A 14,344-nucleotide genomic window follows, 5' to 3' on the forward strand; every position below is an offset into this window, starting at 1 on the left:
ATTTACCCCTACCCTTTCATTAGCCTGCCCCCACCACAATTGCATGTTGACACATGCAACAGTGAAAAGAATAATTTGAATGCTAAATACAATGCTGGAAGTCTCATTAAACTGCTATTAGAAGCTGTCAAAAAAAGCAAACAAAACATTGTTATTTTCCATCAAGTTTTTGTACAGCCTGAAACCATAATGCCACTACATAAAAATCAATGCCTACCCCTCCTTAAGAACAGTGTGTTCTGCTCTAATCAAGCTCCCTCTTATACACAGTTTCAAGTATTTGGGGAACAGTGATGAAAATTTAGGTCTACGATTACAAGTTATTTGTGAGGCATGAACTGCTTGGAAAAAGGCATCAGGAACTTTGACCATACAAAAAGGGAATTCACATTCTTAAATAATAACTAGGAGCATCCCCAACAAAACTGACGAGCAGCCAGGTAAAAAATTGCAACACAGCAACAAGCCAGAGCACTCAGAAGCACAAGTTGCTCAAGAGGGCACTGCTTTTACACAATAAAGATCCTCCTATCACTCTAGGCAGGGTAACACTAAGTTCAGTAACAGCAGAAGACCTCAGAAAAGGAAGCCAGCTTCTTGGCAGTGGCTTGGAGGAAGGCACCACTGGAAACAGGTCTTTACTGTCTCTTGCAGGGTTTCTGCAGTGCCCCCTCTGCCCTGTTCTAGCCTTACCTTTCTCCTCAGTGTCCAAGTGGTTGGGCCATGCAATGGTCCATCCCACTGAGCACTTCCATGGTAGTTGTGGCCCACAGGATGAAGGAGAAGTTACTTCCGACCACAACTAGTGTAAATGATCATTTCAGAAGAGGATTGGTTGGACAGTGGAAGAGTTTTAATACCAAAAGACACAGGTAAGTGGGAGCTACTGTACTGCAAACACAGCATGGAAGAGCTGAGGCATTCCTGAGAATGTGGAATAAAAATTCTCAGAAATCAACAATTTCCCAGTATCCCGAACAAAACAGCATCATTTTTTTCATGTATCATTAACTATTTTAGGTTAAGAATTACTACCAACTGGCAAAGTGAAGCACATTTTAGTAAATACAGGCCTAAATCAAACATGGATCATTTTTCCTCAAGAAGTGTCACATTAGGGAACAGATTTCAGCCAGCAGCCAGTGAGGCTGCACAAGGAAAGCATTCACCATCATGAGTGCAGAAGGACACCACTGTCAGACATATTTTCTGAAAAATCCTTTCATTAGAATCTTTTCTCCTGAGAATCTGGGAAGCTTCAGCTTCTCCATGTTTTGCTACTTTGGAATGTGATTTGGAGAACTGTTTACCCAGCATGTGAAATTGTTTTTACTTGATGACCAATGACAGCCACCTGTGTCGAGGCTGTGAGCAGTCACAAGATTTTATTATTCTTTTTCCTTTCCTTGCTAGCTTTCTGAAGAAATCCTTTCTTCTATTCTTTTAGTATCATTTTAATATATAATTTTCTTTTAATATAATATATATAATAAAATAATAAATCAGCCTTCTGAAACATGGAGTCAAGATTCTCATCTCTTCCCTCGTCCTGGGACCCCTGTGAACAGCACCACACACCACCAATAAAATGTAGCCTGTCCTGCCACCTGAGTGAAAACCAGCACAGCAGGGAGCACACAAAGCACCTCAAAATTAAGCCCTGCATATACCCTATTTGATATAGTCCCAACATTTTGGGGCAACAAAAACTGGGGCATTTCAACTTACCCTCAGAAAGATTTGGGCACCCACATCTATCTGATCCAGGACACATGTATTGTACCAGAAGCACTACCAGCATTCAAATCCCAACCAAGACTGATGCAGACCAGATCTCCACACACTGGTCTGTCTTCTGAAATGCGATCCATTAGACTCCCCAAGGATGTCAGCACTAAACTCCTAAGGCTGGCTCCTTGCTGTCATCTTCTTTGGCAGATTAGCTATAGCCCATAATACAGGTACAAATCTCAAGTTTATTTGGACGGTGCTTAAAACTGCCAGTGTACTTCACAGATGACCTGAGTGCAAGTCTACTAATTTAAAACAAACAGATTTCAAATATTTTAAACTTTTGATTTAGCAGGCACATTACTTCGCGTTTCAGAAGTTCACCATCTGCTGGGTTTACCTTTTAAGTCTCTCCACACTCCGGCTGCGCAGCCATCTGGGATGAGATAATTTGAACAGCAGACTGTTTCCTCCCATGTTACTAGAGAGGAAGAGCAGCCAAGCATGTATGAATAAAGTCTATTTCATTCTTTCAAACAAAGGTGGAGGAGGATGATTGGAAAGCTTAAAAAAAAAGGGGGGGGTGGGGAAAGAAAACTAAAAATGGCAACCCACTTTCCATCTTCAACTGTACCATGACTACCAAAGCTGAGTCACAGTTTCTATTGATAAGCAGGAGGGAACAGAGCCTGACTTACAGATCCTCAGGTGAATCCGCAAGGCTGACAGCTAGAAAGCTTTTCCATTTGCAAAGCAAAAAGGGAAGAAGAAGAATCAGAGCAAAACAAAGACGTTCATCTACGCACATCTACACAATCATTTTCACAACTGGAGCCAGCTACGACCTTAGCAGCTCTTGCTCATCTGCTGGTGCAAACACTGAGGTTGAGTGCACCTATGTGTACTCAGGAGAATCCACATCTTCTGCACTTTCTGTAGGAAAAATCTCATTAAGATACTAAATGCCAGCATCATAAGTTAGACAGAAACAGAAGGAACTTTAATTATACAGAATGTTTAAAATGTATCCTCTCACTGTTCAGTGGCTTTGAAACAGTGAATTTCCTGTGCTAATTTTCCTAGAATAAGTCACAGCCACCTCAAATCCTTTGCTATTCAAAATCTTAACAGGCATAGGAGGCCCTACGACAGTTTAAAAAAATCCCAAAACCTTCTGCTCATTTCCATGTCGATCAAGAACTTTGCTTTGTTCAACATGGTAAAAACAGCCAGGAGTGATGGCAGAAGTGGCAACACTTAAAAAGGTTGCATTGTAACAATTCCCATGCAAGGTCCTCAAAAGGGAGCTGTGCAACCACTTAAAGAAGAGGTAATTCCGCTCTACAGAAATAACACTTACTGTGTCATTGTCATCTCTTTCCAAAATCTTGACAAGCCTGTGCTTCACGCTGCCTGTCTTGTCAGAGGGAAGCACCACAACAGACATCCTACACTTTGTCAAAAGAGTAATTCTCACCCAAAATCATCGTAAATTTGCATGACAGCACAAAGGTGAATTTGGAAGCAGACAACAGAAGGCTCTGAGGCTTGCGTGCCTCCAACAGTGCATGGCTTCACTCATTTTATAACACCAGCAACAAAAGTTTAGTAAATCAGCCACCAAGAGGAATTCTTTTTCCACCTGGTAAGGATCAGTTAACTAAAAATTCTAACACACAACACACAAGCATGTTAAAAATACTCATTCTCCACATGAATTTTCACACTAATGGCCAGCCCTCTGAAGAAACTACTCATTGAAATAGTTTTAAGTAGCAATAAGTGGAAGGAAGAACAGATTACCCACGCCATAGATAGTGCTGGGGGACCAGAGAACAGCTAGCCACAGAGCCCACACTCTGGCCTACAGATCCATATCTGGCTCGTGCTGGTATTCTCCAGGAGCAGGGCTCAACTCCCAATCCATGTTTTGTCATCCATCCTTTCACTCCTCATGGGCAGGACCATAAAACCTCCTTGCTGAAATCCTCTCAAAAGGCAAGTTTGAAAAGACAGGGGATTAGGAAGCAATCAATGAGAGCTGTGGCAAAGCAACAATTTACTCAGCAGGGCTGTCTTGATAAAAATCTGCTCACTGACAATTTCTCTCTCACCTTTGTTATTAAAGTTCATCCTTCCCCACCATCTCAGGCTCTCAGTGCTGGCAGTCAGAGACCTGACCAATCCAGAGTCCCCAGAGAGGGACACAATCCCAGTGCCTTGGCAGACTGACACTGCTGCTCAGGGGGAGCTCAAACCCGTGTACCTTGCAGCGCTGCAAACACTCTCCAGGAGGAAGTGACGGAGACAAGTTTCATCTGTTCCTTGACCCTCGACAAATTGAGGAAGTCTGCAAGTATAGTTCCTGGGGTGTTCTGAAATAAGACCTCACTCCAAGGGAAAACAAGCTCAGCTCAGGATTAAGTTAACAGAATTGCCTCAAAAGGAGCACACACAGCTGCCTATTGACCAGACTTTTAGGAGCTGTCAAAGTTTAGCCCACCTGGCCTCTAGGCTGGCTGTGATCACAAGGAAGAGCAAACAGTCATCTGGCCAGCTGTTTGATCTACACAGAAACAACTGGACTGGATAAAGGAGACAGTTCATTTTTGTAAGAAACAATATATTTTATTTTTCTGACACCACAGCCCTGGCGAGTGGTTTTGTACCAAATTTAATGGAGGTTACACAGAACGTTTTACGCTGGGGAGGAAAAAAAATAACCACAAAAAAAAATCCTGGATAACTTTTAGTGTCTGTTCCACTCCCACATTAATAAAATCACTTGGGGTTTCTAAGAAAAGGAGAATAGGAAACAGTGAGAGAGACTACTGTAGGATGTAACAGTGTCCAAGTCCAGCCCCTTCCTAAAAGTGGGAAGAGTCCCCACGTGAGGAGAGGCTCTCCTAGATTTACTCCCCAAAATAACACAATGTATTGCAGCTGCCATAGGAGGAGACAGAAGGGGACGGAGAGAGAGAGAAGCCTATTTAATAAAGAGTGGGAGGGAGAGACAGAAGGTGCTGGACAGCACGCCATAATTTGAAAAATATGTCCTTAACTTATTATTTATTTCTTTTAAAAGATTCCCCTCACTGAACTTAAGTTCCTTTTTGTGCTTTTCATTAATACTCTGCTCTGAGGTCGTAGTTTGGTTTTTCTATACATTGGAGTTGAAGGAAAATAGTCCGAAGTTCTGAAGATGGATTCTCCACCTAAAGTAAACAGCCTAGAATCCCATTCTCCTCTCACCCCAAAGACTAAAGTCTCTGCTAAAATCCCTTTTACAATATAGTACAGTACACAAAAAACCCCAAAAATAACCGAAAGTCCTGGGAGAAGCCAGTCCGAAGGACGTAAACATACAGAGAATGGTGCAACTTGTGACAAATGGCAATTCTCAAAATACAGCTACAGATTCTCAAAGCAGGTGCCGTCACGGGATACCCAAGTCCACAAAAATAATTTTTAAAAAATAAATCTTAAAAAAAAAACAACCTGTTAAAATGAATTTTTTTTTTTTTCAGGTAATTCCATACATTCGAGATTTCCCAAAGCATCCTCTGGTCTCTTTTCACCTATTGCATGGCCAAACTGTACTCCTGAAGCTCCCAAAAAAGCCCTCAGGACTTGGAATCTCATCTTGACAAGGATCAGAACATCCAGTCTTATGGTAGCAGCTTAAAACATCATGTTCCCTGGGTTTCCAGGGCCTTGGCTAAATCCTCCCATGCCAACATCAGCAGCCATACCTCGGGGCCTCATCTGGGGGGGAATCATGATGTTTTGTTGGGGTCCCATCATGCCCTGCATTGACATCATCATGCCAGGTGACCCCACGGGGCCCGGGTGGCTGTAGAGCCCGGCGGGGGCTCGGTCCTTGCCCGGGATCATGCCCACGGCGGCCACGGGGTTGCTCATGAGCGCGGGCTGGCCGGGCATGGCGGGCTGTGCTGGTGACATCATGCGGTGGTGCGGCCCCATCATGCCCTGCTGCAGGAAGGCCGGCGGCCTCATCGGGTTGTGACCGGGCATGGACGGAGCCGTGCCCAGAGGGATATCCGGAGTTCCCACCGGCCCGGGGCCCCCCATGCCGGGCAATGTTAGTCCCATCCTCGGGGTCTGCTCTCCTATCATCCCCTGCATGTGGGAGAAGCCAGGCCCGGGACCCTGCGGCTGCTTGCGGCCCGGCACCTCCCCACGAGGGAAATACTGTAGTGTCTGGCTGGGCTTCTCCGACGGGATAATCCTGGACAGGTCAAACTCGGGTATTCCTGTGGCTCCGGGACGGATCACCTCCTGCAGCTCTGGATCAGTGAAAACCGAAGGCATGTTGTTTCCAAGAACAGTGAAGGAGTCTGGACCGCCAGGGCCTCCAGTCTTGCAAAGTGCTGGATCTGTCGAACTTTGGGGCAGGTTGGTAGGACGCCCCAGAGGTCCTTCTCCGTGGAAGCCCATTCCCGCAGGGAAGTTGCCTTGTCCACCGCTGGGCCCGTTGTGTGGAAATGGCACCTGCTGTGGAGGGGACTGTACGGGAGGGAACCCCTGCGGGAAGCCCAGGCGTCCTTGAGGTACCATTGGAGACTCCTGGGAACCATGCCCCATCATTGGGTTGTGTGACATCAGGCCGGGTCCCACGGGGACCCCGTGAGGAGGTATATTGGGTCCCATAGCATTTGGAGAGGGCATCTGGTTGTTATGGGAAAGAGGCTGGGTCATTCCCATTGGGCTAAGGGTTGGCATTGGACCCACTGGGTTTGGACCTGAAATTCGAGGATTCTGAGAATTAATGCCCATTCCTAGGGAAGAAACAAGGAATCACATTTAGACAACAACCAGTAATAATCAATAAAGCCATCAGAGAGCTTTCTGCAAGGTTACCAAGTCTGCACACACACAAAAGACAGTGCTAGTAAAAAAACCATCAGCAGTGGCTTTGAAAAGTGCTATTTTAACCAGAATTTTTTTGCCACTTGAACAGCCATCTCCCTAAACTTGTCACTGCCCTACCAGTGACAAAAGCCTGCTCCATAAAGAGGATTTCAATCCAAACCATACTTTTACTACCTCCCTGGCAGTCTGGATGACACAGGCAGTAGCAAACATGTCTGTGACAGATTATCAGCATATGGACACTTGTCCACTGGGAAGTGACCAGAACTCCTTTCAAAACTCAGCAGTGATAAATCAGGTAACCTTCATAAGACTAAGAGACACTGATCAATGAGGTTAATGAGTTACCATCATGAACTTATTCAATTAGCCAGCTTTCCCCAGATATATTCAACCATTACTGTGTGAAACACACTGCAAAGCTACAGGTAAACTCATCAAGAATTCATCACCAATTGCCACTCTCTTGAAACATCCACTCATCACCTTTTTCAACTACTAATTCAATAGGGTGGAGGTGCTACAGCCTAGTTTTATGTTTTTGATGATTCAGTGTCCAAACAAACCCCCCAAAATCAGTGAAACTTCTATGGCACTGCCTTAGGACAGGAGAGATGAAGTTTCCTCTGGACAACACATTGTAGGTCCAACCCTTAATCCCATGAGCAGCCTTCATTCACACAAACAATTCCAGTCTGCCTGAGAGAGAATCTCTCCCATACATAAGTGCTTTCCACATTAGACACCTTCTGAAGAATGCACACTTTCTGAACAGAAAAAAGCAGTTGCAAGGAGAATTTCCATCTCAGAGAATTGCAAATGTTTCCTCGAAAACAACCCATGGCTACATATTCCTCAAGTTTTTTCCCATCTCACTGTCTTCATTTGATGAGGTTTCCATGAAATCACCCTGATGCCTTGTGCTTATGTCCCTTTGATTTTCTTACCTGGTACGCTGTTCATAGGTGGCAAGTTTGGGGAGCGTGCTGGAGGGGAGTCGTCATCCGAGCTGGCCACAGTTTTGATGGCATCATGATAGAGCGGTGTAGAGCTGGGCATGGCAAATTTGGACATCCTGGACATCATAATGGAGAGGGGATTCTGGGACAGGGTTGGCTCTGGAGGCATTGTGTAAGGACTGCTAGAGGGAAGATTTCCAGGGAGAGTCGCAGGAGCAGACTGGCTGACTGTGGAAGGAGGTGGACCACCTTAGGAAAAAAAAAGAAAAGAAAAAGAGCATGAATTTAAATTTTTCTCCTTCTTACTGTTTTCCTTAAATCAAACTCTTTTCCCCTAGAAATCTCTAGGAAATCAAACTCTTTTCCCCTAGAAATCTTTCCTATTGCAAGACTTTACATGACTAATGCAGTCAATGATTATGAAAGGTAACCAGAAAAACAAACCTATTGGTCAAGTTGATTAATATGTTATCCTACTGTATAACACTTCTAACTAGAACTATCTTGAAGCCTCCACAAATCCACATGAAGAATTACCAGTTTAGTCTGAAAATTCTGCTATTCAATTTCCATACACTGAAGACAGACTTAGATACCAGAGCTAGCCATAAAAATCAAAATCTAAAATCAAAAAAGACATAGGCAGCACAAGGCAAGCTGTAGCAGATATTATGCTGAGACATGCGAGTACATTTCTGACAAGCTGCATCAGGAACTACAAGTAAAACCCCCTGTTTACGTTGCATTTCTTGTTTCATACAGAGATATTAGCTGCTTATTCCAGTGAAAGAAGCATCCTCTGCACCTATTAGCTTAATGTCATCCCTTCCTCTCACAAAACTAGAAGTAACTAAACTGCACTTCCAATGTCCTTTTTTCTTCAGTGATGAATTTTATGCCACCCAGACCAATGTGCAGATGCTAAACTGAAGTTGTGCTCTCACTGAAAATTCACTGCACATTCCTCAGCCCCTCCCAATCAAAAGAGGAAATGAGAATAGAGAATACAAAAAAACCGCAATGCCAAAAGATCCATGGTTTGGAAGAGCTGCATGTCAAAGCATTCATTAAGCATTAAGTAAGGCACAGACTGAAGCACTTGGGTGCCCTCCCGAGCCGCCCACCCCACTGGCACATCCCGGCCCCGGTCCCCGCTGTTACCCGCGGCAGCACTAGAGGGCAACGTGGGCAAAGGGCTCCACTTTTCCAGCCAGGAGAATTTCTCGGGCGGGGAGGCTGCCCAGAGCTGAGGAAGCCTGGACTGAAGGGCGGGTGAGCTTTGAGAAGGTGGGAGCAGAAGTGTGCCAGCAGCGGGACCCCAAGGTCCCAGGCACAGCACGGCTTAGCATGCAACCAAATGTTATGTACAGTGGTGCTTAGATGGCTCCAAAATGCTTGAAGTCTGAACAACTGAATCACAACTTCCTGTCTGCAATGTAAACCTAGAAAGGACCAACCATTCCTGACCTGTGTCTAGATACACAGCTGGTTAACTGCTCAACATGTCTTTGTAGGAACCTTTTATACCAAAGTGCTTTAATAACATCAATGGGATCTTCTCTGTTGTGCTACAGTGACTATGAGCTATGGAAGAACAGCACAAGACCCTTCCAAGGAGAGATTTCTCCCATCAATTCTCCACATCTTTTCACACCTCTTAACCCCATCCTTTTGCTTTTACATCCTCAGAGTGATCAGCCCTGAGCTCAACACATGGGAGGCAGGGTGCAAACCCACAAATGCAACCCTCCGCTTGCATGGCCACCCACCAAACCCTCAGCACAGCCCCCCTCAAATAGGGAAAGGGCCATCCAGCTCATATCCTGCTGCAGGAGCCCTCCCCCCTCCCTTTGCTGCACATCTTGGATGACCCAACATGAACCAAAGCACCAAATCTGGCTAGCAGAGGCAGCACTCACCCGACTCCACGTTCCCCAGCATGGCTGGAGAAGACATGGTTAGAGACGCCTTGTGGTTCGGGGGAATCCCAGGGCTCTGCAAAGGAGGCTTTGGAGATGAAGTCCATCCAGGAGAAGGTGCGGGGAGAGACGGAGACTTGAGGTGGACAGGAGAAGCAGCAGCAGACCCCAAGACAGGGGGGGATTTAATGGAGGCAGCAGCAGCTGCGGCAGTGGGGCCCGCGAGCATTCCTGCCAGCTGGGAGGGCGTCTGAGGGGACTTAAGGTTCCCCGAGGGAGACCCCATCATGGGAGACTGGACCTGGCGCATGGTGGGGGACTTCAGGGGGTTGATTCCTGGCGAATGCACCTGGCCAGCCGCAGAGATATCCAAGGGCTTGCGGCCGAGGCTGCGCTGTGCAGGGGGAGCAGTGTTGAGGCTATTCGGGTTACTGGTGGGATTGAGAGGTAGTGGCGGCATGTGGCTGAGCCGGTTGTTAGTCCTTTGGTCAGGCCCCATCTGTTCTCTGAGATTCCGCAGACCGACTCCTGGGCCCTGAGACATGGGAAGGAAAGGCCTGGGACCCATGCCATACTCCTGCTGCGGGTGCTCCCCAAACGGCAGCGGCACCATTTTCTGCTGAGAGGAGAGCATCTCTGACACGCCGGGGCGCAGCTTCATCATCTCTTCCGGCCCGACTCCTGCCTCCCTCAGCTTCTGAGGGACCAGGGGTGGGTTGGAGCCCATGCTGACATTCATGCCCATGTCCCCCTTCATGCTGCCAGGGCCCATCCCAAACTCCAGCTCCCTGCTAGAAGCCATTTGTGGGGGTATTCCTTTTGGGAAGTCCCCCCTAGATGGGCTCATCGGTCCTTCTACCGGCATGCGAGGGAAGATGGGGTTGTTCCCAGGCTCCATGTGTCTCTGGGAGGGCATCATTCTGTTGATCTCCATGCCGGGCCTGATGCCTTCCATGTTCAGACCAGGAGGGAGGCCCATCTGTTTCTCAGCCAGCTGCTGCTGATAGAGCTCTTCAGGCAGGCCCTGCGGATTGGGGAACCGCTCCCCTCGGCCAGGGCCACTGAAGACACCCTGACCAGGAGGGAAGTTTCGCCCATCTGGGATTTTTGGCACGTCATCTGGCCAACTAACTCCTGAAAGCCCAGGCCGTGAGGCGGGATTCGGGACATTGGGGCCTTCCATGTCAGGGTTCATCATTCCTGCAAAACCAGGCAGGCGCATCTGGCTCCCGGGCACGTTGGGATGAGGGGCCATGCCCCTGGGGGGCAGAGAGTGGGACATGTTCATGCCTTCAGGGAAGGGCTCCGGACCCCCAGGTCCCCAGCCCTCACCAGGGGTCATCTGGTAGGGAGGGGGAGGACCTCGGACCACCCCACGCGGCCCATGCTGGTGGACCATCATGTCCTGCAGAGAACACTGCTGCACAACCACCTGCTCTTGCTTCCTTCTCTTCTCCTCGTAAAACTCCTGCTGCAGCTTGAGCCAGGCCACCTGCTCAGGAGTCATGTGGTCCAGGTGGTCTGGGCCTATGGCTCCTGACTGGGAGTTCATTGGTGGTGGCCCCATTTCATCTGGGGAAAAAGGCATGTCCCTGTGTCCTTGAGGGCCAAACGGAGCCCCTCCATCTGTCCGAGACCCCGACCCTTTGCCTAAACTTTGGGATTGAGCCATCATAGCCTGTATCGGCCCTTCGGGTTTCTTTTGGGGACCATCCAGCACCCCAGCATTTGGGGGTGGCCCCCCACTTTGCCCTCCCGCAAACTCCTTCTCATCAGGGAAGAGCATGCGCTGGATGTCCCTCAGGGTCTGCAACGAGCGCTCTCGGTGCTCCAGCTGCTCCTGTGACAGTCCATCAGGGTTCTCACCCAAACTGGATGGGTCCCCACCAGACCCCTGCTGGGGAGGGCCTTTGGGGTCTGCAGCAGAGCTATTGCTACCTTGGGAAACTGGGCTAACCGCTCGATTATTGGGGGTTGAACTCTGCCCAAATCCTTCTGTCTGCAACGGGGTAGAGTTGGCAGGGCTGCCCACAGACATCACTTTGCTTTCCACACTGGGACTGTCCTGATCTATGGGACATGGGGGGCCAGTGGGTTTGGATACTGGCGCTGACACGGGCGGAGTCGGCTGCATTTTGGCGTTCTGGGGAGGGTTCTGGTCCTGGGCAGCGGGGGGCTGGGGCTGTGGCAGGGGCTTGGGTTCAGTCCGAAGTGCAGTGATCTGAGGATTCTGCAAGAGAAAGGCACACTCAGTCACTTGCTCTTCTTACAGCCATGTCACATAAGCAGCAGTGCAAACAAAACACCCAATCTCAATCCCAACAGCCCAAAATTTGCTTTCATGCAGCAATTACACAGCTGCCTTTTGGCAATGCAGAAACCTACTTTGCTGAAGGCATTACTGCAGGGACCCCTTTTGTCTGTGCTAGCTCTACATGACCTACAGGTTGGAAATACATTACCCAAATATTGCAAGACTCTAACTCTTCTTTGGATGACCCAAGACATTTATTTGCAGACAGTCTGAATGACAACTGTCTGTCTTCCTAAAACATATTTCAGAGTGTAAATAATCATCCATCTCTCTGAACCAGACACAGGCACATTTACAATTTCCCCTTCTCACCCCCATGCAGGTATTCCCTACCAAGGGTACAGTGTTTCGTTCCGCCTTGCTGTTTGAGATGTTCTGGATATGAAAGGACACGATGGTTTCCACCTGTCCCTTCAGCACAGCTTCTGCAGCCCTGCAAAGACAGACAGGCAGATGCAGATATCCAGTTGAAACCAAGAATCAACTTTTCTTAACTGGCCTCCTTTCTATCTTTCAGCTGGCAAAAGGCAGAAAGATTTAGCCACACATATTTCACTCTAGATGAGTAGCAAAAGAAAAATGCTGACGTCTACAAACTCATCAGCATTCAGGGTTCATGTCTCAGTTTAAGCCATCCTGGCTTCTATTCATTGCATGGATTGCAAAACAATATCCACCAGTATTTGCCAAAAAAAATTATATACCCATACTTCAGAGAATTAAGCAATTACTTCTCAGAGCAAAGAAGGCAGGGATATGGTCCACTCCAACCTCTTCAGCATCCCCAAAACAAGTAATGACTTTTTGCTACTTGATGCAGAAAATGCCCTTGATAATCTCTTAAAAGATGAGCACAAATGTAATGCCTGCTCCCAGAAGACATTCAAGCAGCTACCTACTTACTTGTTGGCCATCTCAGTAGAAAAGACGTAAACCACTTTGGATGGAGTCTTCTGCCCACTTGCTGGCTCCAAAGTGGCAGTCAGACCATGGGAAGGTGTGGAAGACCTTGGGGCTGAAGCATTTGAAGGAGTCATGGAGTGTGGTGTGTGCTGAGACTCCTGGGATTTCACATGATCAGCAGAATTGCAGTCTGGAAAGGGACAAAGGGGAAAAGAAGGGAATTACTATCATGGGATCTCTTTGCAAATCAATTCTGGAAACTGATCAGAGCTTTTTCTCCTCTGAAATTTTCTGCTTCTTCCACAAGCACCACTAGAGGCAATTCTTCTATTACACTACATATCTTTCCTCTAAAGCCTTGGGGTCCTTCAAGCAACACTGGGAGAAAGCTCCTCTTGTGTCCCTTTCCAAAGAAAGTAGCAGTTCCCACAACTGATCCTTTGAATTCTCCAATGACCACATAAAGCAGGAAAACTACACTTTTATGTAGAAACAAAGATAAATATGTCTGCCTCACGAAAACACTCTTGCAAAACTTTACTTTTTCTTTTGCTCAGCCACCTCAGCTAGGTGACCTAGCAAATGGACAACAAAGATGGACAACTGAACATATGGTCTGGTTTTGCACTGCCTCACAGAGGCAATGTTGGAGCCAGGAACAGAAATCCCAGCTCTCTGGCTTGTGTTACCAGTCAGGGTGCTACGGGTTATGTATCTATGTTGACAAAACAGACCTGCATATTGTTAAAACCCCAGTTACAACAGAACAGTTCCTGAAAGGCCAAAGGCCAGAAGGAGACCAACAGGTTGCATTTGTACTTTTAAATCCTCTGGGGGAGTTTAAGAGTTACAAAGGAACTTTCCCACCAGAGTCAGGTCTGGGCTCTAACCGAGCGTGAACAAGACATTTACCAATGCCAGCTAGGACAACCTCTCCTCTTTGCCTGCTTTCAAGACCTTTAGACTTCATTGGCTGGAACTTTGAGAAGCTCAGACAAACAAAATGTCTCACTAATACTTGCAGAGCAATTCTCCATCTCACAGAAGATTCAGACTAATTGTCTGCACTTGCACATGAACCCTAGCAAACGTACCTTTGATTTCTGGGTCATCATTAGGAGTCCCAGCTTCCCTCTGTTCAAAGGAGTCTGCTGAAATGCTCCTCTCTCTCTTCCCCTTCCCCTTGGCACCATTTCCAGCCCCATTCTTCAGCCCCATACTCCCACCCGGGCCCGGGAGCACTTTGGGGGTGTGACCTCCACTTTTGGGGTCACAGGGAGAGGGCTGGGATTGGCTGGTGGAGCCCCCTTGTTTGCCTTGGTTGGAAAATTTGGAATCCAGCTGAGGGTTGCCAGACGGGGACATCACTGTAGGGGGACGGACCATCACCTCCTGCTTTGATTTGGGGCTGCTGGGGAGAGAGGAGAAAAAAAAAGAAAAGGAAAAAGTGACAAATCACACCATTGATTCATTCAGCCCTGTAGGAACAGATTAGAGTGAAGCAGAAACAACCACTGTCACCTTTACAAGCTAAGACAATTGCTGACAAATAAAAAATGCCTGCAAGCTTAGAGTCATGCAGGTGCTTTTTTGAACATGCCCTGAAAGGGTTATTATCCAAGATG

At 47.4% G+C, this 14,344-nt stretch overlaps 1 protein-coding gene across 5 annotated transcripts in view; it reads right to left on the minus strand.

The window, feature by feature from the left end:
• Positions 1-4,337: 4,337 nt before the first annotated feature.
• The window catches only part of BCL9 (BCL9 transcription coactivator), a 57,643-nt gene continuing 47,636 nt past the window's right edge, over positions 4,338-14,344 (minus strand). For 3 of the 5 annotated variants that reach the window (XM_077174549.1, XM_077174551.1, XM_077174550.1), the window contains exons 4-9: positions 13,814-14,130; positions 12,720-12,909; positions 12,150-12,249; positions 9,503-11,732; positions 7,572-7,832; positions 4,338-6,530 (exon numbers count right to left, since the gene is read on the minus strand). In XM_077174549.1, the coding sequence (XP_077030664.1) occupies positions 5,413-6,530; positions 7,572-7,832; positions 9,503-11,732; positions 12,150-12,249; positions 12,720-12,909; positions 13,814-14,130 (4,216 nt within the window). In that variant the 3' untranslated portion in view covers positions 4,338-5,412. The remainder of the gene's footprint in view (positions 6,531-7,571; positions 7,833-9,502; positions 11,733-12,149; positions 12,250-12,719; positions 12,910-13,813; positions 14,131-14,344) is intronic. The other 2 variants (XM_077174553.1, XM_077174552.1) reach the window with 2 other exon arrangements.

This window comes from Agelaius phoeniceus, chromosome 2 (assembly GCF_051311805.1).
Source record: "Agelaius phoeniceus isolate bAgePho1 chromosome 2, bAgePho1.hap1, whole genome shotgun sequence".
NCBI classification, from domain to species: Eukaryota; Metazoa; Chordata; class Aves; order Passeriformes; family Icteridae; genus Agelaius; species Agelaius phoeniceus.